At 60.2% G+C, this 24,704-nt stretch overlaps 6 protein-coding genes across 8 annotated transcripts in view; 3 read left to right on the top strand and 3 right to left on the bottom strand.

The window, feature by feature from the left end:
• The window catches only part of ELL (elongation factor for RNA polymerase II), a 53,979-nt gene extending 47,930 nt beyond the window's left edge, over positions 1 to 6,049 (bottom strand). Inside the window, exon 1 of the mRNA XM_037383642.1 lies at positions 5,874 to 6,049. Coding sequence (XP_037239539.1) covers positions 5,874 to 6,008 — 135 coding nt within the window. The 5' untranslated portion in view covers positions 6,009 to 6,049. The remainder of the gene's footprint in view (positions 1 to 5,873) is intronic.
• A 904-nt stretch (positions 6,050 to 6,953) lies between these two features.
• Positions 6,954 to 13,267, bottom strand: FKBP8 (FKBP prolyl isomerase 8). The gene is made up of 9 exons (XM_037385406.1): positions 13,065 to 13,267; positions 12,511 to 12,786; positions 12,167 to 12,336; positions 11,899 to 11,987; positions 11,371 to 11,588; positions 11,126 to 11,298; positions 10,938 to 11,015; positions 8,468 to 8,605; positions 6,954 to 7,871 (listed from the first exon to the last, which is right to left on the bottom strand). The coding sequence occupies exons 2-9, from the start codon at positions 12,770 to 12,772 to the stop codon at positions 7,785 to 7,787; spliced, it is 1,215 nt and encodes a 404-aa protein (XP_037241303.1). The 5' UTR covers positions 12,773 to 12,786; positions 13,065 to 13,267; the 3' UTR covers positions 6,954 to 7,784.
• Positions 13,268 to 13,399: 132 nt separating this feature from the next.
• Positions 13,400 to 15,524, top strand: KXD1 (KxDL motif containing 1). 3 transcript variants are annotated; one of them, XM_037385407.1, is made up of 5 exons: positions 13,400 to 13,493; positions 13,806 to 13,906; positions 14,001 to 14,153; positions 14,655 to 14,701; positions 15,079 to 15,524. In XM_037385407.1, the coding sequence occupies exons 2-5, from the start codon at positions 13,812 to 13,814 to the stop codon at positions 15,312 to 15,314; spliced, it is 531 nt and encodes a 176-aa protein (XP_037241304.1). In that variant the 5' UTR covers positions 13,400 to 13,493; positions 13,806 to 13,811; the 3' UTR covers positions 15,315 to 15,524. The 3 variants fall into 3 exon arrangements, with proteins under 3 accessions (XP_037241304.1, XP_037241306.1, XP_037241305.1); XM_037385409.1 differs by having other exon boundaries at positions 13,420 to 13,548; XM_037385408.1 differs by lacking the exon at positions 13,400 to 13,493 and having other exon boundaries at positions 13,683 to 13,906.
• A 425-nt stretch (positions 15,525 to 15,949) lies between these two features.
• Positions 15,950 to 17,374, top strand: UBA52 (ubiquitin A-52 residue ribosomal protein fusion product 1). The gene is made up of 5 exons (XM_037385410.1): positions 15,950 to 16,032; positions 16,564 to 16,683; positions 16,754 to 16,840; positions 16,960 to 17,062; positions 17,210 to 17,374. The coding sequence occupies exons 2-5, from the start codon at positions 16,581 to 16,583 to the stop codon at positions 17,301 to 17,303; spliced, it is 387 nt and encodes a 128-aa protein (XP_037241307.1). The 5' UTR covers positions 15,950 to 16,032; positions 16,564 to 16,580; the 3' UTR covers positions 17,304 to 17,374.
• A 221-nt stretch (positions 17,375 to 17,595) lies between these two features.
• Positions 17,596 to 20,462, top strand: REX1BD (required for excision 1-B domain containing). The gene is made up of 5 exons (XM_037387115.1): positions 17,596 to 17,635; positions 18,624 to 18,706; positions 19,233 to 19,437; positions 19,522 to 19,610; positions 19,904 to 20,462. Exons 1-5 carry the CDS (start codon positions 17,633 to 17,635, stop codon positions 19,974 to 19,976), a joined length of 453 nt encoding a protein of 150 aa, XP_037243012.1. The 5' UTR covers positions 17,596 to 17,632; the 3' UTR covers positions 19,977 to 20,462.
• A 666-nt stretch (positions 20,463 to 21,128) lies between these two features.
• CRLF1 (cytokine receptor like factor 1) lies at positions 21,129 to 24,091 on the bottom strand (the record flags this gene model as incomplete). Its single annotated transcript, XM_037382454.1, has 7 exons — positions 21,129 to 21,272; positions 21,435 to 21,613; positions 21,909 to 22,077; positions 22,153 to 22,310; positions 22,561 to 22,730; positions 23,117 to 23,246; positions 23,791 to 24,091. Coding segments are annotated over 7 exons (1,131 nt in total), but the record flags the coding sequence as incomplete, so codon positions are not given.
• Positions 24,092 to 24,704: the final 613 nt, after the last annotated feature.

Raw genomic sequence — 24,704 nt, 5'->3', positions numbered from 1 at the left:
ATATCAGCCTTCCTGACATTATGATGCTGAGCTGATGACCACGTTTCCCCCTTCAACTTCTCCTCTCATTCCCCAAAACCCAAATAAAGCCAGCACATTACACAACCGTGTTCACAAACTAGGGTATCCAGTACAGGATCCCAGACATACAGTATCTCTTCAAAGTCTACCTAAACCCGTGCAGCCACTCCATCCATTCAAATGCATTCCCTTGTGCATTAGCAGCAAAACCACTAAGTCAGCCAAAATGTATTCTTCTCCCATGGATTAGCTGGCACAAATGAGTACGAGAGTGACGCATGCAGTCTGTCCCTTCCCATTTTTCAACATGCACAAACACCAGGGATTTTGGAGACGCTTCACAAGTTTATGCTTACAAGTTACAGGCAGAACAGAGTTTAAATTGAATGACTATGAAACACGCAAATTGTTTAGGAGATAACATGTTCATTTACTAACAAGACCTCAAATGCTTTTTTCAAACAAAACTTGCCCTCCCTCGCCAGTGATAAAGGCTCTTCTGCTATCCCAACAGAGTCGGCACTATGCAAGTGAACTATTTCAACAGTCACCAACCTTCTGCCAAGCAGCACTATGACAAAAACTAACTAAACAGGACAGAGCACTTCAGACTGGTTCAGAAAAAAACCCTGATGCTGGAGGATCACCCACAGAATCCATGCTCTGCCAGTCACTGGCTCAGGGTGAGCACAGGAGCCACTCAAGGCAGGATTTGCTGCAGCACACGCCGGCCAGCTATCACTTGGAGATTGACTGCTCCAAGAGACTCACTTGCACAGTGTTTGATCAGATATGCTTCAGAGAAAAGTAAAAAAAAAAAAAAATTATAATGGCTCTCCTTTCTCCCTTTGCTGCTGTTTAAGTGGAATAAGAAACCAACTATAGAATATGCTGAAACGGACCAAGGTTTAGTCTTGCTGGGTATGAATACAATCACCAGGATCCAGCTGCTAGAGCCATTGATAGGGGTGCCAAAACACTCCACTTGCCTATCTTTAAAAAAAACACAACACAAACCCACACCACCACCACAGCCTCGCCTCATAAAAATAATCTAAGGGGTTAATCTTCCAGCTTGCTTCCCCCAGTATTGCTAGAAAGTAAAGTTGTTAATGCCCAAACTCCAACTTCTCCAATTAATGGTGTCGTATGATTTGCTGATAAAAAACAGATCACATTTGGAAAAAAAATTTTAAAAAGCATTATCGGTCACAAAGACACTGTCACAAACTTTCTGTTCTCCCTTGGCACATCACCAATTAGACCTACTTCTTTAGTCTGCTACCACCAGTACAAAAAAAAAAGGCATAATGGGTTTATAATTTGCCACCGAATCCCATAGCAACTGTACGTCACTTTAGATGTAAATTACAGACAATTCTTTCCCATGCAATTTGAAAACTATAGAGATGAATCTATAATTTGAGAAGATCCAAATGGTATATGGTTGAGAGAAAAAGCTACCCTAAATAATTGAAAGGAAACTGCCACAGGCCAAAACATTCCTCAAGCACAATGTTAAATGTCTCTTTGTCCCCCTCCTTCAAATGGGAGGTGCCACATTCAGGTCAACATTAAGAACATTTAGCAGGAGTTTAGCAGTTCAGTATGTTCTGCATATCCTGTCCCATTTTTGCTGATTGGGAGGAGATGTACGTGTACAATGAGCTTCCTTTCCAGCCAGCCTCCTCTGATTCATTTAGTCATGTCACCGACTCATGTTCCTGATGTCGTAATAGCTTCAATTTTGACGGACTACAGCATCAGTGAATTAATAGGACAGGAAAAAACAGGTTACAGGAAAGGAGAAGTGATGCAAAAAGCTTTAAGATAATTCAATGAATTTTGATTTGAAAGCCGGATTGTTCTTCTCCTGACACCTGCAAGCAGCTTTCATTTCCCAAGTCAGCATGAATACGCATTACCCTAAAGACCCTGTAATGACAGCAGGAGGCTTCATTTTGTATTTCATGCTTTAAACACAGCAAGATGAAGGCATCTGTAACAACCTGCTCCAAAAGCAAAGTCTGAAAAAGTTCTGTCAATAAGCAGTGACTATGAGGGGTCGGTTTAAGCCTAACCTTTGAGAAATAACTTCTGTCACTGCCAGTTTAAGAAGAGCATAGAAGGCACAGAGATGACTTGGGAAGCCCCGTCTATCAGACCACAGTTCCAAAATTCAGTTCAGCTAGTAGAGCACAGGGGCAATGCGCTTTGGTTATCACAGCTTAGCCCCCAATAAATATTTGTGCATCTGTCAAAGTTCACCAGCGAATCAACGGGTGGCTTATCTTCTTTCCTCCTCCCCTTCCTCCTCTTTTTTTCTTCTACCTCTTTTTCTTCCACCTGCTTCTCTCCTCCTTTATTGTCTTTCCTCCTCCCCTTCCTTCCTCCTCCTCTTTTTTCTTTCTCCTCTTCCCTCCTCCCCCTCCCCCAGCGCCCTCCCTCACCCAACCCCTCCCTTCCCCCCCCTCCCCAGGTTGCTCCATCCTTCCCTTCAGCTCCTCCATCAACGGCTTCACCGCCCGTGGCTGCAACCTGGACCTGCTGCTGGACCTGGAACCCACCAAATCCCTCCAGGCGGCCACACCAGACGCTCCGACACCGGCTGCACTTTAAGTTGTGCATTAAGGCTTCTTCTTATCCAGAAACCCCCACGATGTTGCTAAAAAACCCAGCGTGAAAAGCAAAAGATGAATGCCACAGATGGAGACATACAACCTTGTCAAGTGCAGAGGACAGGGTCCGTGATAGGACCAAGAGAGGAAAACAGGGCAGGGGCACGAGGAGTTCCCTTGCACCTGGACATGAGCAGCAAGAAAGCTGGAGGCAGACCAGTAGAGATGGTGAAAAGTCATGCTCTGTCTTTTGGGGGGGGGGGGGGGGGGGGGGCTGGGAAGGCCTAAACAGAGCCTGTGCACAGACCCAAGGGAGCGCAGAGAACCAAAAGTTGTTTTAGGCTCACACACCAGATCAGCTCCATTTCATCAGCGGACAAACTGACTTGGGACACATTTTCCACCGCTCAGCCTTCAGCTGCGGAGCTCAGCAGTCAGCATTCAAGTTTCACAACTGTATGGAAGCAGTTTCAGGGGCAGCAAGTTTCACAAGGAGCAGACGGGCGACATCTTAAAGATGTCCCCTAGGAAGCTAGTGTTATTTTTAAGACTCCTGTTTCTTTCAGGTAAGCATAACCCCCTGCTACTGGAGAAATACTTTTAAAGGCCGCAAGGAGCCAAAAGCCCTGTGATCTGGACCTCTTCAGCAGCAGCTCCACGTTCTGTGCAGGATACAGGAACAGCTTGCTGAAACACAAGAGCTGGGCATCAATATACAGACCCACGACCACCTTCTTCACCAGGACACAGGCGATTTAGTAGACACCCAAGCGGGAGAGACTCAAGACGACAAATATCTGTTTGTCCATAGGCCTGCTGCCTGATCCACACATGGTACAGCTCCACACCAAGAATGCAACTGCTCTGGCACAAGGGACACTAAAAACAAATGGCAGCTCGCCCGGCTGGGTGATCATTTTTGGATTATGTAATCCCAATATATTATTATTAGACCAAGAACAAACTCAAGCAAGCAACTGAAGACATTACCCTGCCTGTTCTGGCAAAGAGACAGAGCCTTGTCGCAGAAATTGCACTGACGTGCTATCCTGGTGCATGAAACAGGTCAGACTGCACACATGTTGGACTTCAGGTAACACAAACAACAGTATTGGATTCCAGGCCATTCTACATATTACACAACGTTGCCGTCAGTTATACTACATTTAAAACCAAACCGAGCAGGAGAAGCCTTAGCAAATTTTTTCCATTTACCTACTGCAGACCAAAATTAAATCTGAGCCTAGACTGGACAAACACACACACCGAAGGTGTGTTATAAAGTCGCTTCTTGGCATTGCCAGAGCCAAGCGTTTCAGGGGAAGCAGAGACATCCAACAAACTGGAGAAACTGTTTATAGAACAAATGCAGAATGAGCATATGTGTTTAATAGCCCACTAATTGTTGCGTTATTCACTAGACAAACAAGCGAGCTCTTCTGCCCTTATCCTTTCCTGCCCATTTAATCACCAGTAGCCTTTGACTATTTCTCTTTTGGGTGGTGGTGAAGGAAGCAAAGTTCATTAGTGGCCATTGGCCACCAAACAATCTAGAAACCAGACTTCATTTAGAAAATAAACACCACTATTCATGTGTGACATGGACTCAGAATAGCTTCCCAAAATATTTAACACAGCTGCCTGTAGTCTTCCTACTCTCCCTCTCCCAAAAGAAAAGGCTTTCCTAATACATAGGAAAACATTTCTTCTCATTGTTTGCTTTCTTTTTCAGAGAAAAAAAGCTAGTACCTCAGTCTGTCACTTATTGCTACTGACTTCTCATAATGCTGATAAACACTCATTAAAATATAAGTTGATAAATCCTGGTACAGTAATTACCTTCGGCCTCATACAGACATTGCCCAATTCAGTGATGTGATGTAACCAACACCCTAAATTAAAAATAGTGTTGTGACAACATATGGTTTATCCTACAGAAGCTGGCAGGCAAGACGCTCCTAATGACAAATAGGTTAGGTTCCCAGCTTCCCCCTGCTCCCTGGCAAGGTGAGGAGACAGATACGCTCTTCACAGGATCAGAAGTGGAAAGGAAAAAAAAAAAAACACCATAAAATTACAATAAAAAGGACAGCTTTTAATCCCTCTCTGGTCCATCCTAGCGACAGATGCCGAGTATTGCCATTATTCTTTATTTACATGACTAATAAGCTCTCTGGATGCATTTCAAGGAAATGTCTCAGAAAAGACAATCTGGAAATTTCAAAATAGAGCCCCAGCCTGAGCCTGCCCCTCCGGGGGGAGCGGAGCACTGGGCCGGGGGTGGGGGGCACACAACCGGGTGCCCCGAGGAGGTGGCAGTAAGAAAGGGGCATCCCCACACACCCCCAATTCAGGATGCCAGCACCGGGGATGGACCCACCCCGCCCCCCCTAGGGCCACGGCCCCCCGGGCCACAGAAACCCACGCTCACCGGGGGGTGGGGGGGTGGGGGGGTGCGCACCCTCTCACACGCTCACCGGGGCGGGGGTGGGCATCGACGTCCCTCGCCCCCCTCCCTTGCCACTTACCGGGGACTGACGACAGCTTCCACTCACCTACCGGGAGGGCCACCGAGAACCCCCCACCCCCCCGCCATCTACCGGGGGGTGGCACCAAGACCTCGGCTCCCGGGCCCCCACAGTCACCCACCGCGGAGGGGGGGACACACCGTGGTCGCCCCAGCAGTTACTGGGGGGTACACAGACATCTCCCAGTCCCCCCCCCCCCCCCCCCCCCCCCCAGGTACTTCACCGGTGATCACGATTCCCACCCCCCCCCAATCACATACTGGCGGGGCCGCACTAGAGCCCCTCAACCAGCACTGGGGGGGTACTGGATGTCCCCGGGGCGTTACTGGGGGGGACACAGCGAGGCCCCTCCTGCCTCCCTCAGGCGCCGGACAGTAGGGCCGCCCCCCCACCCCCCCGGTTTCCCCGGTCACTCGCGGGGAAGCGGGAGTCCCCCCCCACCTCCTCAGGCCCTCACCGGTGAGGGCCTCACACCGAACGACTCCCCCGCCCCCCCCAAGTCATCTACCGGGGTCCGCCCCCCCCCCCGTCACACACCCCGCAGCGGCAGGACAGGACACCCTCTCCCACCCCATCTCGTGAGAAGACGGCCCCCCCCTCAAAAAAAAGACACCAGTGCCAACCCCGCCGGTGCCGCCCGCGGGGCTCCGGCCAGGGCCTCGTGGCGGCCACCCGCCCGCCGCGGGGCCGTGCCCGCCGCCCCTACCTTACAGGCCTGGTAGCTCTCGAAGGCGCGCAGGGCGCTCTCCGTGAGCTTGACGTGGAAGACGGAGACGCGGGTGCCGCGGCCGAGGCGGCCACAGGACAGCCCGTACCCGCGCTCCGGCTGCAGCGCCGCCATCTTGGGACCGTCTCCCCCTCCGCGCCTGGGCCGCCGGGGCCTCCCGCTACCGCCACGCCCCCTTATGTATTATTCATGAGTCGCCCTGCCGCCGCTCCGCCAGCCCCGCCCACCTGGGGCGCCTGTTGCTGGGGCGAGGAGGTGGGCAGCGGGCGCTCCCATTGGCCGGGCCCCTCCGGCCTCCGCGTGGGATTGGGAGATGGGAAGAGAAGGCGGGATATGCAAATGAGGGCCGCGGGGCATGGCGGGGAGGGTGGTCTGGTGCAGCCCTTCAGCGCTGGAGGACCTCAGAGAGGGGGCGGTGGGCCGGCATCCCCCGGGCACGGCCTGGGGGGCACGGCCATCCCCCCAGCCTCGGGCAGGGCCTGCAGGGTCCTCCTAGGACAGCGCCCGTAGGCCTTCCCCTGAGCAATTCCCCCGTAGGCTGGGCCTTAGGCCTCAGGTGTTTGCTCCCCCAAGCTGGGCCCATAGGCCCCAAGGTCCCCTCCCCAAACTAGGCCCACAGATCCCAGGTTCCCCCCCCCCACAAGGTTGGGCCCCAGGACCCAGGTCATGCACATCCCCCAGGCTGGGCCCCAGATCATCCTCCCCTCCAGGCCAGGCCCATAGGCGCCCGGGCCCCTCCCCAGCAGCACCTGTAGGCCCAGGCCTCCTCCTGGACATAATCCCCCTCTAGGCCCCAGGTTCCCTCCCACCCCGGGCAGGGCCTTGGGGCACCTCAGGGAGCACAAGGCCTCTCGAGCCCACCAACCCCAGCTGCGGAGCATCCCTGGCTGTGGAAGTTGCTCCCTCTTGCCACAGCTGCCACAGAGCTGTGCAGGGTCCATAAAATCTTCCCACCTTGCCCCCCCAAATTAAACGACCTCTGCCGGCCCCCGAAGGGGGCAACAAGCCGCGAGGAATAGCCTCCCTCACCCCTGGCAGTCGATGGCAATGACGCTGGGGCATGAAGGAATTGTCCTTTATTTGGGAAGTTCACAGTCAGTTTGTCATGGGAGGAGAGCGCTACACGCCCCCGCCAGGAGCAGAGCTGAGACTGGGGCAACGGCAGGCCCTGGGGGTGGCCCCAGGCCGGAGAGAGCTGAAGGGCAAAGAGGGAGCCCCAAGAGCTTGGACCTACATGATACAGCCTGGAGAGAAGGTCTCCAGTGCTCCCCTCCCACATGCCTCCCGCCGCAGGTTTCTTTGGATTCCTTTAGACATTGCACGCTCCAGGGAAGTGCTGAGGAGGGGAGTGGGTGCCTGCAGGGGGGCTGAGCAGCTGGCAGCCCCCCAGGACACACTGAGTCTCACTGCACGTGCCCCCGGGCACATCCGCACCACTTCCCGCAGCTGGGCCTAGCCGCAGAAACCACTGTACCCACTCATTCCCACGTGGCTTCCTTCCACGTGCCTCCCCCTGCCCGTCTTGCCAAGATCACGGCATCTGCCAGGGCTCACCGGGCCAGGGACAGCCACAGCATACCAGTGTGCAGGAGCTCCTGCTCCCCCTGACACAGTTGGGGCTGGGGGCTGAGCCCCTGATTGCTGGGAGGGTGCTCAGGGGTCTCTGCTCTGCCTGCGGCTCCATCCCCACAGCTGTGCCCTGCCTGCGCCAGGAGGGATGCGGGGGGACATTGGGAGGGGGATCCAGCACCTCCAGCAGAGAAAGCATCAACATTTCTGCAACTGCAAGTCCACGGGAAGGGGTCAGCGGAGCCCCAGGGAAGCCCCTTGGCAGAAGAGAGACACATCCTGGCACAGGTCCAGTGCCATGGGGCCACCCTGCCGCCATCCTTAGTTCCTCGCCGCGATGACCACAGACAAGGCCACGCCACCGAGTGCAATGGCTGTTGCACCGAAGAGCCACTTCCAGGGGATGGACTAAGGACGAGAAAGCAGCAAGGTGATGGGATGTGTGCAACACGCTGCGAGCCCCACCAGCAGCAGGGACGTGCAGCCCTGCCTGCCGTGGCACAGTGCCGCAGGCAGCACCGAGTTCCCAACACACATCTGAGAGAACGCAGCCCAAAAAGGCAAATGCTGCGTCGGCTCTGCCCAGTGCGTGGCCAGCACGTCCGCAGGGACAGCGTGTGCCGCCGGCAGCCCAGCTGACAGTGCTTTCCACCAGCACAGCCAGCGGGCTCCCAAGTGCAGCAGCTGGGAGCAAAGTCCGGACCCTCCAGCTGGCATCGCCGGGAGCCGGCAGACGGTGCCAGGAGCACAGCCGCAGATATCAGCATTTTCCTGGCGAGGCTGATGGAGCATGGGCCCCCAGCTCCCAGCAGGCTTGCTGCCGTGACACCGCCCACGCCGTGGGTCACGTCATTGTCCCCCCCGGCTTGGGAGCAGGACTGTGTTGACCCCTAGGGACCTGAGGGACACTAACACACCCCCCATGCCCAGCCCAGTGCTCCCCACGCCAGGGGTGACCCCCACCCACTCTGCCACCCCCTCAGAAGGTCAGCACCAGCCCTTACCCAGGGCAGCTTGTCTTTGCACTTCCCCGGGGTGCCAGCAGCGCTGGGATTCCCGAGCATCTTCCTGTACATCTCTGTCTCCACGTTCTTCTGGTCCGCGTGCTTCTTCACCAGCTTGGAGAGCTCAGCATGGATGGTCTGGGGAGGAAAGCATGGTGCTGCAGTTAGCACCCCTGTGGTGCAGGGGAGGGGACGGGGACTACAGTGCCACCACCAGCAGGTCCCATCGGCCGGGGGCCGTATAGGAGCTTTGTGGAACAGCTTAGAAGCAGCCGAGGGGGGGCGGGGGGCTGATGGCCTGATGCTGCCCCACTCCTCTGTGCTGAGGGGCTGCACCTGCCTGGCATCAGACACCCAGGCTGGGTGCTCTGTGGGTCTGAATACCCTTTTGCCCTTTTTAGCCACCCAAGCCATTTCCCGCCTGGCAGCAGGGAGCAGAGACCAGGGCTGATACCAGACATCGGGAAGATTTTATCCTTTAATCGAGATGGAAAAGTGTCTGCCTTGGGGACAGATGTGCCCTAGTTCTCCCACTTTTCTGTCTGGAAGCAGGCTGGGAAAGCAAGCTTAAACGCAGCCTGGTCCGAAATGGCATTTGCAGTAACACCCGGGAGCGTGTCGGCACCTGCCCGGCCGTGCCAAGCAACAGGGATGGCTGGGGCTGGAGGGAGTGCTGCAGGAGAAAGCTCCACGTCCTGCACAGAGCTCACAGGCTCCCAAAAAGCAGCAGGAAGCGCCAGCAAGCCGAGCATGGCACTGCCAGCCATTCCCCCAGCTGACGGTGGCAGGAAGGACGTCGTGGTGGCACGCAGCCGTCCAGCACCACGGCCGTGCTGTGCCCTCTGCTGGGGACACCGCACTCCGGGAGGCTCCGACACCCCGAAACACTAGCACTGCCACTGGGGACCCACACCGGCTCCAGCACACCTCGGCTTGCCCAGAGATGTCACCAAGGGCTTCAGCGAGGGCTTTGCCAGGCCACACCACGCTCTGCAACACTCCCTCCAATGTGAGGGTTTGGATATCTGGAGGGTGCAAAGCAGCAAAGCGCCCATGGGCATCCCGAGCTCAGCAGGGCTGGCACAGTGGAGCAGGACAAACTTGGGCATCCCCCCCGTGCTCCCAGCGTGTGCATTTCCAAGGGGTCAGGAGAAGGGAGCCCAGCAGCTGATGCTGTATAACAGCTGAAAGATGCCAACAGCCCCAGAGAACCAGGTTTCCTCATCTGAGGCAGGTGGAGCTGAGCATTTCTCGAGTCTGTTTTCACCACCGGTAGCCGTAGCCCGTGACTCACCGACGCGTGTTTAACGCTGCCGTCTGGAGTGGCAACGCCACTTCCCCAGGAGTCCCGGCAGCCAGCCGGAGAGGCCAGTAATTTGCTGTACTTGTGGTTTCACTGGTAACGTCACTGCCGGGCATTTTGATTTTTCACCGCTCTCCAATTAAAAGCTTCATCTGAATGGGCTGGTGAGCAGCCACCCTGCCGACAGTGACGTGCTGGAGATGTACAAGGGGAGCTGCTCCCAGGGCAGCCTGCATCACTTGTGCCGCTCACTCACCACGGCTGCCCACCGTAACCTTGCTGGGAAGCAAAGGGTTTGAGATCCTGCTCACCCTGCCCCGTGGGTGCTCTCAGACCATGAGCTCTGTGGGTGCTGTGGCATCACCAAGCACCTGCTTTCACAGTGCTCCATCCTACCCATGACCTTCAGGCACCAGATCATGACACAAATCACGATGGTCTGGTGAAACTCCCAGAAAAGAAGTGAGTAAAATGACAGACCTGGTCAAGAACCAAAGCCCACCTGTAGAACCAAGCCCCCTGCCCTGACCTTGCGCGGGCAGCACCTCCCTACCGCTCCTCCAGCTCGCCCAGGCTTGCTCCTGCTGGGGCAGTTCCCTGACACTGCCTTTTGATTTCTCCTGAGGCTCCAGTCCTGCAGCTGATCATTAACCGACAGGAAATTCCTGACCCAGAGCTCGCCCTGGCCCAGGCGCTGGCCCAAGGTCTGGGCTGCTCCTGCCGCCCAGTGAATCATGCTCCAGGCTGCTGAGCGAGTCTGCGCGGACTCGGCTCTGCTCCACCTCCTGCAGCCATGGCACGAGCCGGTGGAGCCACCCGGCGAAGCCGTAGCAGCCAGGATCATAGGCACAGGATCACAGAAGTGGAGATGGGTTGGTAGGGAGTCCTGCCACTGCAAGGACCAAAGGGCAAAGAGGGAGTCTCGCAACACAGAGATAAGGGGCCCACCTGCCCAGCCAAACTCAGATGTTGCACCACGGGACATGTCACCCCATGGCTGCCCAGGCCCTGGGGGCTATTTCCAGCCTCCCTTTATGGAGGGGAGTTGGGAACAGCTACTGGAGAGCTTCAGCCTTCCACAGGGTTTGCAGGGACACGGACAAGAAGAGAGCGTCCTGCAGACACCCAGCTCAGCAGGATCACCGGCAGCACGCAGTAGCAGTGTACCTTGTTTGAAGGCTCCAGCTTCAACGCTGCCTTTAAGATGGGGATGGCCTCTCTATACTCGCCCTGCTGAGCCAGGACCTGGAAGGTGAGACAGGCGTTAAGCAGAATGCTGAGGTCTGTCCCTTGGTCCTGCCCTCGACTGTGCCATGGAGAAGGGATGGCAGCGCCTGCTGCACACCCAGCCTCACCTTGCCCTTTCGGAAGAGCGCCTTGATGTTCCCTGGCTGGTGCTCCAGGACGAGGTTACAGGATTTCAGGGCTGCTTCATAATGGTCCAATTTAAGCTGAGAGGCTGCCAGGTTGTTGAGACATTTCACTTTCACATCCAGCAGCTCAGCTTCCTCGTCTGGGCTGAAATCAACTGCAAAGAGCCCAGAGCCAGGTTACAGCGGGAAGAGAGCCCAGCCGGCCCTCGCTAGGTGGGAACAGGTACCTTTCGAGCTGGAGCTGATGATCTTGAGAGCGATGTCATAGGAGTTGATGGCCAGCACATAATCTGCCTGCTGGTAGAAGAAGTTGCCACGCTCCCGCTTACGGTTGGCCAGCTCTATCTTCTCCTTCCCGCTGAGCAGCTCCAGGTCCGGTGTGTCCCGAGCAGCCAGCAACTCCACCTCCAGGGTGAGGGCTGCGTTGGGAGGGATGTCAGGGCTCCTGTGCAGAGAAAGGCACAAAGCCGTGGCACTGTTGTCACTTCTGCCAGTTCCACCAGCCACTGGGCCATGTAGATTTAGCACTGTGGCCCAAACATCAGAGTTATGGAAGCTCCCCGGGACAGGGGGTGATGCAGATTGTTCGCCCCAGGCAGAACACGCTGCTGTCACCTGCATGTGGCAAGCACAGCAGATCTCCCTGCCCATGGAAGCTGTGGCTTGCTGGCTGGGCCGTCACTGGGAGAGTAGGGGACAGCTTTCGCAGCACTGTCTGGTGTCATCCCACTCCACCCCCCACCTTCCCCACTCACCTGCCCTGAGCGCCATAGCAGTACTTTGCATCTGACACGATCAAAGCAGTCTCCCCCATTTCCAGGAGCTGCACACACAGGTCCAAAGCCTGCAGGAAACATCACTGTGGGGAGGGAGCATGAGCAAGGGCAGAGGGGCCACTTCTGACCCACAAACAGGGATGTCACCGACCCCAACCCCTCCCTGCGCCCGACAAGGCCAGGTCCTGCTTGGCAGGGTGAAAACAAGGCAGCGATAAAGTCGGGTAAGCTTTCCCTTAGCCCTGACCTGCAAGACATCGCAGTCCCCCAGCGTGAAGGTGAGGGCAGGGTTCTCCTCCACCACAGTGCCATCCTCCAGCGCGGCCCTCAGGCGGACAGTCACGTCCTGGCCCTTGTGGGGACGCGTGTCCACCCCCTGGCCCGGCACCAGCGTCTTCTTCTTGAGCAAGCCGCTGCCTGGGCAAGGAGAAGCCAGAGGCACGTTAGCCCGAGCCGAAAGCCCAGTGCCCACTGCCCTGCTCCGATCCCGGGCAGCCTTTGCGGCACGGGGAGAAGCGGGGTGGCCCGGGGAGCACTGGGGGCGCCCGGGGGACCCCGCAAGCCCAGCGCCCCCTTCCCCCAGGCTCTCACCCAGAACATCCAGCCACTCCTGGGGGTCCTCAGCCGCTTCCCCAGTGCCCGGGGGGTGGGTGTCCCCCCGCGGCGGGGCCGGTGGCTGGCCCACGGCCTCCAGCGGCGGCAGCTCGCTCAGATCCTCATCCTCCTCCTCCTCCAGGACCTCGAAGTCCTCGGCCGCGTCCAGCTGGGCGCCGTCGGCCGTGGGTGGCGGCTGGGTGCCGGTGCCTGCCCGGCAAGGGGAGCCGCTCCTGGGCTCCTCCCCGCTGGAGGCCATCGCGGCGGAGCAACCTGCAGCGGGAGAGGTGGTCGGGGCTGCGCGTACCGGGGAGGGAAGCGGGCACCGGCCCGGGCCCGCGGGGGTGCGAGGCCGGGGCAAGGCAGCCCCCGGCAGGCGAAGGGGAGGCGGGGGGGTGAGGAGGGCACGGGCCCCGCGGGAAGGGGCGGGGGGCGGCCCGGTACCGAGAGGGGCCGCCACGTGCCTCCCCCCGCCCGCCCCCTGTCACACGCCTAGCCCCCTCCCACTCCCTTCCAGAACCGGCCGCCGCGCGCCCCCCCGCCGCTCCCACCTGGCCCGCGAACCCGCGGCCGCCGGCCCCGCCCCGCCGCTCCTATTGGCTCCGCACCGCCCACCGCGCTGACGCCATTGGGTGGTGAGGACGCTCATCAGCGAAGCGGTGGGCGGAACTCGTTGCTGTCTTAAAGGGCCCGCCGCTGGGTCACGGCCTGGGGGGCGGGGGCGCTGGGGGTTCGGCACTGGGAGTTCGGCACTAGGGGCTCGGCACTAGGGCGGTACCGTGACGCCCGGGGGGGCGCCGGCCCTCTCCCTCCGCCAAGCGCCACTACTTCCGGCTCAGCACCGTGACGCAAGGGCGCGCTGACGCCACAGGGTTACGCTCGACGTGACCCCGCACCCGGAAGCGAGGTGCGGCTGCTGGTGCTGCCCCCGGTGCCGCTCCCGCTCCCGTCATGTGAAGTGGCGGGACGGGCTCCCCCAGGTGTGCGGGGCGTCACCGGGCGGGGCATAGGCCCGCGTCCACCCGAGGGACCCCGGTACCGGGAGGGCGCCGCCCGGGGGCGGAGGGGGGGCCGGGGGACACCGGTACCAGTGGCGGGTGCGTGCGGGGCCGCCCCAGGAGCGAGCACGGCGGCGGGGAGGGGGGGTAGCTCCGGTATTCAGCGGCGTGGCAGGGCGGAGAGGGCCCCGTTACCGGGGACGTGAGATATGGGGGGGTGTCTCCGTTACTGGTCCAGGGGGCGCGGCAGGCTCCCGCCCCCCCCCGGCTGAGACGCCCCCCGCGGTCCCGCAGGCCGCGATGGAGCCCACGGCCTCGCAGGTGTTCTGCGGGAGGGTGCTGGGCATGGTCAACGCCGAGGACGTCAATGCCATCATCCTGGCGCAGAAAAACATGTGAGTCCTGGGGGAACCGTCCCGCAGGAACCCCGGTACCGGCACCGGGAGCCTCCCGGGATCTTTGCCAATTTCATCTGCTTCCCCTGCACAGGCTGGATAGATTTGAGAAGACCAACGAGATGCTGCTCAACTTCAACAACCTCTCCAGTGTCCGCATGCAGCAGATGAACGAGCGTTTCCTCCACCACACCAAGACGTTGGTGGAAATGAAGAAGGATCTGGACAGCATCTTCCGGAGGATCCGGTGGGCAATGGGGATGGGAACATGGCTGCTGGCAGGGAGGGAGATGGCGCAGAGAGCGCAGGGTGGCAGGTCGAGGTCTAGGTTGGCTGTGGGGGCATTAACATGGGACACAAGTAGGAGCTTGGCATTGTCTTGGAAGTAAAAACAGTCGGTGAGGGGAAAGCGTGGGGCTGGGGGGCACGTGTATCTTCCACAGCGGCTGGAGCTTTAGGATTCCTTGAGTCTGCTCCAGCTGGGATGGTCTGCACTCCCTCAGGGCAGTGGGAGGGATGTGGCACTGCTCAGGACAGCTACAGAGTGCGGAAAAACACCTGATGTGCTGAGGGGGGGGGGTAACAGGAGCGCTTGGGGGTTCAGGGAGGGAGCCCTTCTGCCCAGGGAACCCCCTGGGATTCATTTACATTGTCTGTAAATGCTGGAGAGTGGAGGGAGCCAGCCGAGCAGCTCAGCTCTGGATCTATCAGCTTCCTTGTGGTCTTAGCTCACTCTCTCCTCCCCTAGGACGCTGAAGGGGAAGCTGGCGAAGCAGTACCCGGAGGCTTTCAGCAGTGAGTGATTTCTTCCGACACGTGGATTTTCTTCCCATGCTAAGAGCTCCTTTTCCTAAGAACGCATGAGGTGGCTCTTGGGAGTTGGGAGAAGCCGACAAGACGTCCAGGCACGCACCAGCGAGTGACTGCTGCGCTAAAAGCCTGAAAAGCTTCTTGATTATATTAAATGTAGTTGCAAGAAGTTAATGACCACTAATTTACATGGCATCGGTTTTTTTATTGATTACTGCCACAAGCAGAAAAAAATTTAGAATTAGCAAATTGTTGTGCTGGGGCATCTGTCGTACCTGGTGTTGTACCTGGTGTCGCACCGGTGTCACCTCGCCTCATGTGGCCACAACAGGAAAACTTAACATTTGCATCTTCCCTTCCAGACATCCATGAATCTCCCATCCTAGAAGACGATGATGACTTTGACCCCGTCCCGAAAAGCACGACAACCACCATCGCTACCTCTGAGCAGAGTACGGAGTCCTGCGACACCAGCCCTGACATCATCTCTCCCACCATGAGTCAGGATTTTGAGGATTTATCCCAAGGCCAGTATGATTTACCGGCTGTGAATGGACAGAGTCTCACAGATGAAGACACGGCTAACGACCTGGACTAGGCGTGCAGGTCCTGCACTGCCACTGCTTGCCCCCATAGAACTTTATATCCTGTATTTATATTTGTGTGGTTTTTTGGGAAGAGGGAGCAAAGGCTGAGAGAAGCAACGGCCAAGTGAAGAAGGCTGCCCTTCTGCCTCTAAACTGCTGCCGTAGTGTAAACCCCGTGACTTGCTTCGGGGTAAATAAGTAAAACGTGGGTTTGAAACGCCTCTTGTCCTTTCTCGTTTGTGCAGTCAGGAGAGTGGCAGAACCCCACCTGCGATGCAGACTGTGGCGTGGAAGAGCCGGTTTGGGGCACGGGCGTTTTTTCTGAAGGGATGCTGGCTTTGAGGCTCGTGTCTGCCAGCACTCCGGCTTCCCAGGGGTCTGTCCATGCCAGGGACCGGCGCTGGCTGCCTGCTTGCCTGGGGCAGGGGCTTGGGCCCGCTTTCCCTTTGGGTCTCGATTGCCCCGGGTCGTGCCTCAGCCCCTGGCAGGGCCCGCAGCTCCCGGGGCCCGGCTGGGCGCTCCGGGGCCTGCTGCGGCCTGCGGGGGGCTGGGGGCGGAGGGACGGGGGGGCCGCGGGGCTGGTGGGGGCCAGGCCTGCGGTACCAGGGCGGGCGGGGGCCTCCGGCGCCTGCGCGCTGGGGCGGGGCGGGGCCATGACGCGCCGGAAGTGACGCAGCTGCGGGCGGGTTCCGGTTCCGGCCGCCCCTTTTCTCAGCAGCGAGGCGGCGGGTGCGCGCGGGGCGGCTCCGGGGCCTGGGAGCGGAGCGGGGGTCTAGGAGCAGGAGTGGGGCGGGGGGTCGGACCCGGGATCGGGGAGCCGAGGCCCAGGAGCGGGGCAAGGGAGCGGGCGTGATCGGGGCTGGGGCTCGGCGGAGCGGGGGTAGGAGCGGGCCAGGGCTCGGGAGTGGGGGCGCGGGGAGCGGGCCCAGGAGCCGGTGGGGTGGGGGTGTCGGGGCCAGGGCTCGGGAACGAGGGAGCAAGGGCGGGGAGGGGAGGGGGCCTAGGAGCAGGGTAGGGGGTCGTGGCCAGGGCTGGGGAGCCGGGGTGCAGGAGTTGGGGGGACAGGGAGAGGGCTGGGACCCGGGAGCGGGACGGCTCCACCCCCGGGCCTGGGGCTGGGAGTGAGAAGGCGGGGGGACGGGGGACGGGGGGACACTGCATCGTGGCCAGGGACAGGTGGGTGTGGTGACGGTGGGGATCAGGACCGCGGGGTGTTCCCTCAGGGCCCGGCTGGGGGTGACACGAGGGCTGCTTCCACAGGCGCAAACGGTGCCAAGATGCAGATCTTCGTGAAGACGCTGACGGGCAAAACCATCACCCTTGAGGTGGAGCCCAATGACACCATCGAGAACGTGAAGGCCAAGATCCAGGATAAGGAAGGTACAGGTGGGACAGGGGAGCCATGGGGCAGCCCCCACTGCCCTCCGCCCTGATGGTTTCTCTCCCGCAGGGATCCCCCCCGACCAGCAGCGGCTGATCTTCGCGGGCAAGCAGCTGGAGGATGGACGCACCCTTGCAGACTACAACATCCAGAAAGGTGCCTCAGCAGCCAGCCACGTCCCGGCTTTTTTTATATTTATTCATATTTTTTGAGGGGTGCCAGGCACTCCCTAGCATCACTTGGCCCCACCGTGATGCTTTGTCTCTTTTTTTCAGAGTCCACCCTGCACCTGGTGCTGCGCCTGCGGGGGGGGATCATCGAGCCCTCCCTCCGCCAGCTCGCCCAGAAGTACAACTGTGACAAAATGATCTGCCGCAAGTATGTTCCCCCTGCCTGGCCCCGCTCCCCCCTGCCCATCCCATTCTCCAATCCTGCTCCCCCCTGCTCATCCTGCACCATAGGGACCCTGCCCCAAATCTCCTTCCCTGGGGAAACAGGGCTTTGGTGACATGTCCCCCTCCCCAGGTGCTACGCCCGCCTGCACCCACGTGCCGTGAACTGCCGCAAGAAGAAATGTGGCCACACCAACAACCTGCGCCCCAAGAAGAAGGTCAAGTAGAGTGGGTAGCGGCAGCACTGCCTGCACCCTGCCCGCACCCTGCCAATAAAGCATCACAGAGCTTAAGCTGGTCCCGTTTTGTGCTGGTTTTTGCCCAAATTGCTGTGGTTTTCAATAAAAGGGGGGGGGGGGAGTTGGGGGAGTGTTGGGGGACAGGGAAGCGGGGAGGTGGGGTATTGGAGGCTGGGATGGGGGGGAGCTGCGGGGTGTTGGGGGAGGGGGGGTGTTGGGGGGGGGGGGGGGAGGCGGCAACGATGCCGTCCGGTGCCTGCAGGGGGCGGTGGAACCGCGCTCCGCCCCGGGCCTGCGCCGTGCGACTGGGCCGGGCCATGGTGAGCGGCACCGGGCCGGGGTGGGGAGGGGGCCCGGCCGCGCCGTGCACGCGGGGCTGCGGCATGCGGGGACCCAGATGCGTGCAGGGCGGGAGGGGGGGCCGGGCTGGTTTGTGTGGCGTGGCCGCGGGGGGGCCTGGGGCTGGGGGAGGGAAATGGGAGGGGTCCCGGTGCCGGGCTGTAGCGTGCACAGGGCAGGGGGTTCGTACAGGCGTGATTTGGGGGGGGTCCCTGTGCCCTCTGTACAGCGTGTACATGGCGGGGGGGGTACCAGTGGCCTTGTGTTGTGTGCACATGGTGTGGGGGGGTCCCTGTGCCTGTCTGTGTTGGGTGCACATGACTGGGGGGGGGTGTCCCTGTTCCCCTCTGTGTTGTGTGATGGCCAGGGGTTCCCAGTGCATGGGTGGGGGGCCTTGTGGGGGTCCCGGTGCCATCTGGTTCATGCATGCATGGCCGGGGGGGTCCCGGTGTCCATCAGTATTGTGTGCACATGGTTGGGGGGGGTGGTCCTTGTGCCCATCTGTGTTGTGTGCACATAGCCGGGGGTTCCTGCTCTATGGGTGGGGGGCCTTGTGGGGGTCCCGGTGCCACCTGGTTCACGCATGCATGGTCGGGGGGTCCCGGTGTCCATCAGTATTGTGTGCACATGGCCGGGGGGGGTCCCCCTGTGCTTGTCTGTGTTGGGTGCCCATGGCTGGGGGGGTCCCGGTGCCGATCCACACACACATGGCTGGAGAGGTGCCAGTGCTGGACCAAACCCAAGCGCTGCAGCTGGGCTCAGCCTGGGTGCCCCCGGGGCGGGGGGGGGGGCGGGACGACGACGACTTGCCCCAGGACTGGGACAAGACCCCCAGGTGATGCCAGCTCTGCCCAGAACCCGGTGGCCGGAGCAGAGCCACCCTGTGAGGCAGCAGGCACCTGCTGGTGACACCATCATGCCAGGTTGCCACTATGGTGGCAGGTCACCACTGTCCCCTTCCCTCTGCAGACGGACGAGGCCGTGAGGGTGCTGCTGCAGCGGCTGCAGGTGCTGCAGGGCGAGCGTGCTGAGGCGTATCGGCTCCTCGAGGAGTGAGTACCAGCACCGCTCTGCGCCCTGGGACGCGCACCCATGAGGACAGGACCCGCTAGGGTGGGCAGGGGGACACAGCCCCTTCCAGGGCAAGGGATCCCCCAGCAAGGAACCGAATCCCCCATTTTTTTTTCATCCTGATGGGAAGAGGCTGCCGGGGCGGAGCAGCAGCCATGGGGCGGCTGATGAGCTCCAGCTGGCAGGGGGACGCCCGCGCTGGACACCTGTATCCTATTTTAGCATCCGCCAGGAGATGATGGACTTCCCGGGACACAGGAGTGCGAGTGAAAAGGAAAAAAAAAAATACACACACACACACACACCCTCCCCAAAGAGCAGCTACCAAGCCCATCCCGTGCGAGGGGTGAAGCTGCCTGGTCCCGGGGACCGAGAGCTGCCAGATCTGGGAAAACCATCCCAGTCCTGCCTGTGGTGCGGCAGCAAAGGGAGCACCAGGATGGGTTGTGATCCCGGTGTCCCCCAGGTGCAGTGACAGTGGCTTTTCCCCCCTGTCCCCCTGCCCAGGGGCCACCAGGCGTACCTGCACAGTGCGCCCCACTATGACTTCCCCCGTTACCGGCAGCTGGTGCACGAGATCACGGTGGCCTTCAGCGGCATCTCCCGGGAGGTGCTGCACATCGCCGGGCGCCTGCGGGACCAACTCGCCCGCCCCGACCTGGCCCAGCACCTTGCCCAGCTCCAGGAGCGGGAGCAGGAGAAGCTGCAGCTGGTGAGTGCCGGGCTGGGGGGGCCCCGCTGTGCCTGTGGCTGCTTTGGCGGGGGGGTCTCAGCTCCCTCCGTGTCCCCACCGCAGACAGCACAGCTCCAGCTGGCCCGGCAGCAGGCTCAGGACCAGCCCGAGGTGGACGCCCATCAGCAGGAGGTGCGGGAGCTCAAGCACAAGTAGGTGGTGGCCCCGCCGCTGTCTCCCCCTACTTGGGGATGGCAGCAGCCCCCCGCCCTGGGCTAGGAGCCCCTTCCCCACATTTCCCCTTCCTGCAGCCCAGGGGGGCCCAGATGGTGCCTTCAAAAGCGCTGGCGGCCGCAGCCCCGGGGAGGGTTTGGCGATGCTGCGTGGCCGTGGTCCCCTCGGCCTCCCCGGGCTGAGTGTTTCATAAACAGCGCGGGGAAGGCGAGGCGGCCCAGATAATACGCTCCATATGGGCTTTATTTATAGTTTCCATCCGCTCTCGTAGGCTAATTAAAACCATTGAGGCAATCAGCGAAATTCTCCAGGACCTCAAGTACGATTCGGAAGAAGCCGAGTGATGGGTGTCCCCGTGGGAACGGCTGGAGGGGCCGGCTGGTGGAACAGGGGCCCCGCTCGCCCCCCACCCGCTCCCAGTATGGCCACTGCAGCACCCACGCCACTCCAGCAAGGTGGGCATCTTCCCCTCCACCCCTTTTCTTGAGCACAGGCTGGAAAAGGTGGAGAACCCCCCCTTCCCCCAAGAAGTGGGGTCCCCCTAAATCATGAGCATCCCTCAGCGGAGGGGTCCAGCGTGGGGCTGGCTCCCCTCCCTGGCACTGCCGGCCACACTGCGGCTTTGCCAGAGGAACAACCACAACCTGCAGTGCCAAGAGGCTGCCTTGCCTTGCTCCCCACTGAGACAGGCACTGCCTTTGCAGCAGCCCCCCCAAAACCCACCTCTCAGGGCTAGGGGTGCAGCTGATCCCCGTGCCACTGCCAGTGCCAGTGCCCCCCCCCCCAAGCACCTTTTCTGCGGTCATCCAAAATAAACCTGTTCCCATGGAGCTGGCCTGCGGCACGTGCTCTAAAGGGTTTGTCGTCTCCCCCCTGCGCCCAGTGCCACCCCCTCTACCGTGGCTCGGTCCCTTGGGAGCCCCCGGGCGGGGTGACAAAGGACACGGGTCCCATTTGGCTGCCCGTTGCATCCCCGTCCCTGCGCACCACTGCCGCTCCGCTGACGCAGACCCCGGTGGGGTTTCAGAGGTTTATTGGCATTAAGCTTAAATCTGTTCCTAATTGACTGAAATGGAACCAAAATAAGGCTGGTTTGAATCAAAATTGGAGCAGGCACTGGGCAAACCCCAGCAGCCTCAAACCAGCCCACGTGGCTCCCCAGGGACAGACCCCCCCCCACGCGCTTTCACGTGAGTCCCTGGGGAGAAAACAGCCAAAATTGCTTCCTGGGGTGGCTGTGCTGAGGGTGGGGGGACACCCGGGAAGCCCCCGCCGCCCCTATCATCCCAGAGGCTGCTCTGGCTGGCAGTTAAGGAGCGAAGCCTCCGCATCTCCCCCCAGCCAGGCAAGGCTGGGGGGTCCCCTGGCTGCCACGGGGTGCGAGCGACATGGTGGGGGGCCGTGGTCCCATGGGGCCAGTAGCACGTGAGGGGCTCCCGGGGCTGGCCCAGCCCACCCCCCCCACCTCGCCCCATCCCGTCGCCCGGGGCCGTGGGGCTGCGCTTCGCCCCGGCCGCCTTCCTGCTCCCCCCCGGCGGGGCCGGGGTGGGCGCGGGTGGTCCCAGGTGGGCGCCGGGCGCCCCGTGTCATCCTGCTGGCGCTCGGTCCCCCGGGGGCTACAACTTATCGCCGGGAAGAACCTACAGAGATGAGCAGAGCCCCGCGTCGCCGCCGGCCACGCATCCCCAGGGTCAGTGTCACCGCATGCGTGTGTGTCCCGCAGCATCCCCAGGGTGGGGGGATCACCCCGCACACACACCCCCCCGCCAGGGAAAAAGAAGTGCGAAAGGCTCCTTACCTACCTGGTTGCGTGTTTTGTGCGATTTCTGCAGCCACACGCGCCACTGGTCATAAAGCTTGATGCCAAGGTTGGAGCAGCCATACGCATGTTTCTTCACCCACCCAAAAAACTGCTTCAGCTCCCGCCGCAGCGTCGTGTTTTGCTCCCCTCCTTTGGGGTCACAGCCCCCCGCCGCTCGCTCTGCAGGGAGGAGGAGGTCAGTGCCGCCAGGTGGGGGGGGACCTGCCTCAACCCCCCCATTGCTGCCACACCGTAAATAATGGTGGGCGAGAGGGAAACAAGCGGCATTTTGGCTCCCAGCTGGGAAAGCCGAGCTCCAAATTGGCTCCTTTGCAAGAAATCCAGGTGGCGGGCATGGAGCAGGGAAGGGCCCCCTCCAGCACGTCCCGTGTGCACAGGGGAGGGGGAGCGCAGCCCTCCCGGTGTCCCCCCCCTGCCCGCCACGCACTGCCAGCCCGACGCTGGCGGTGCTCACCGCTGCGTGGAGTGGAGGCGGCGGTGGGATTGCTCCAGTCGCTCCAGATGCCGGCTTTTTTGGAGCCGTAGATGCCGAAGGGATTACAGCGCACCTGGACGAAGTAGACGGTGCCAGGGCGGAGGCCAGCCAGGCGGCAGGACGTCTGGTTGCCCACGTCGTCCACTACCTGGGGAGGGAGGAGATGGCAGCGCTGTCGAGCATCCCGCACCATCCCAGCCACTGGCACGTGATGCCGACCCACCTTCCACTCCGAGCTGTCCTCCACCCGGTACTGGATCTGGTACTTGGCTTGGAAGAGGAAATCCTTGAGGGCCGGTGGGGAGCTCCAGCGGACACTCAGCTGGTCCTCCAGGTCCCCCACCCGGCTGACGTGCACGTCCGACGGCGGGTCTGTGGTGACTGTGGGGACAGGGCAGGGGCTGGCGCCAGCAGCGCCATGGGGCTGCGGGGGTTAAGGAGCCGCAGATGCCAAAAAAACCCAACAACCCACCAACAACCAAACCTCGGAGAAAACAGCCTAATTCGATTAGGAGCAATTCTGCTCACACATCGCCCATTTCCTGCTGCCCCCCCCCCCTCGCTCCAACATCCCACCGCGTGAACTGTCGGGTCACCAGCGTGGCAGTGGTGTCACGGCGCCATTGCTCACCCACATCGAGGATGTCCAACATGACGACATCGGAGACGGCCACCCCCAGCCGGTTGGATGCCTCCACCCAGATCTCGTAGGGCGTGAAGAGGGCCAGGTCCTTGGGGATGTGGCAGGAGTAGGGCCCAGCCGTGTGGTACTCCTGGCACGTGTTGTCTCGGCCGTACCACCTGTGGGCAGGTGCTGAGTGCCGGTACCAGCACCACTGGGTGCCGTGGCCAAGCTGAGGATGCTCCCCCATCTCCAGAGGAAATGGCTGCTCCCAGTGGGGACTGCAGCTCATTTATCTGCCATCCACCACCACTGGCATCGCGCTGCCGAGCGGCTCCCAGCCCACCCAGGGCCGTGCAGCTCCTCCTCACCCTCCACCTCCCCAGCACCCACGGGCCACCACCACCCACCAGCGCCCGCGGCGGCTGAGACCCCACGGAACTCATCACACTGGGCACCATCCCCAGCCAGGGGCCAGCCAGCGTCAGGCTCCCCATTCACCAGTAGCTTTCAAATCCCATGCCAGCTTTTTTAGGGATACCGGGAATGGAGGTGGGCACCCCACCTGAGCTTGTACTTCAGGGTGTAGTTGGTGTGCAAGAAGGTCTCCCCTTCCGTCCCCGGTGCCCACTTGCAAGTGAGGTCCTTCATGTTTTTGGACCAGCAAGTGATGTTGACTGGTTTTTCTGGGGGTACTGGGAAAGGGGAAAAAAATAAATTAAAATAAGAGGTGGAGAGGGATGAAGAGGTGCAGTGGAGGAACGCAGCCCATGGTCCCGGCAGGCGATGCCACCACTGTCCCCGCTGGCTGCAGGTTTCCACCCCCTGGCTGCAAATGCGTTTGGCAGAGGGTTTGGGGTCCTGCCCCTCCCCAGCTCCAGAGCCGTCTTCTTTCAGCAACAGCAACCCAAAAAACAAATCCAAGCTGCATTCCCAGCTAAGCCTCTGTATTCCTAGGACGTAGCATTGTCCTTAAAATAGCCCGAGATAAAATCTTATGATTATTGATTTGGACAAGTGTAATTTTGCCGAGGGTTTGCCAAAACAGCCTTTCTGCTGCGCGCTCCTGCATCTCAGGGCACCGGCCACGGACCGCGGAGAGGTTAAAATGTTTTGGCAAGAACCGGGATGCTGATCCCTGCAGGGATCCCCAGATCCCCTCGCCCCCGGCTGGCGAGCACACCCCGGCGCACACACAGCGCCAGATCAAACCCGGCACGTGCGACCGCACCGACGTACATCCAACGTAAAGGCAGGAGCCGGCCAAGATGCCGCCGTCTCTGCTGTGACACACCAGGTTGTCCCCCGACTGCTGCCTGGAGCCGTTGAGGCGGGCAAGGGCCACGCTGAGCGTGGTGGGGCCAAGGGCGGCGTAAGAGGCGGCGGGCAGGCGCCGGCCGTTCAGCGTCCAGTACAGGTCCTCGGCTTTCAGGTGAAAGTCGGGGCTGACCGTGCACGTGGCAACCAGCGAGGAGCCGATCAGCAGGGTGGGGTCTTGGGGGGAGATCACTGCGGGGTCTGCAGCCAGAGAAACAAAAGGGGTGGGGGTGGGGGTCAAAAAATAAATTGATATATCATTTTGTAATTATTTTTGTTCTATCTTCTATTTAAACCTATCTACATCTATTTAAATCTATTGTCTGGCTATACAAATCTATCTTCTGTCTATAAACATCTATATAAATCTATCTTCCACCTATATAGGCCTATCTATTCATCTACCCATCTTCCACCTATATAGGCCTATCTATCTTCCACCTATATAGGTGTATCTATCTATCTATCTTCCACCTATATAGGTCTATCTTCCTCTATTTTCTAGCTATTTAAATCTATTTTTTAGCTATTTTCTATATATACAGTTATACATTCCTGGCGGCACAGCCCCTCGCCGCAGCACTTGCCCCCTCCGAAGCAGCAGCGGCAGCAGAGAAGGCTGGGGGGGGGGAGGGGGGGGGGGGGCAAGTGGGGGGGGGGCTGTTGCTCCAGCCGGGAAGCACGAAGCCTTTGGGGAGCTCTGCAGCACGAGGTTGGGGGGTCCCGGTGACACCGTGAGTTTTTCCAGGGCTGGGTGGGGGCTGGGTTGTTCCTTTGTACATTTTTCATGACACAAGGCTTTCAAAAGCAACTACGGAAAGTTTTCAGGGCATTCC

This window comes from Falco rusticolus, chromosome 4, assembly GCF_015220075.1.
Source record: "Falco rusticolus isolate bFalRus1 chromosome 4, bFalRus1.pri, whole genome shotgun sequence".
Classification (NCBI taxonomy): domain Eukaryota; kingdom Metazoa; phylum Chordata; class Aves; order Falconiformes; family Falconidae; genus Falco; species Falco rusticolus.
This window is presented reverse-complemented; position numbering and strand designations above follow the sequence as displayed.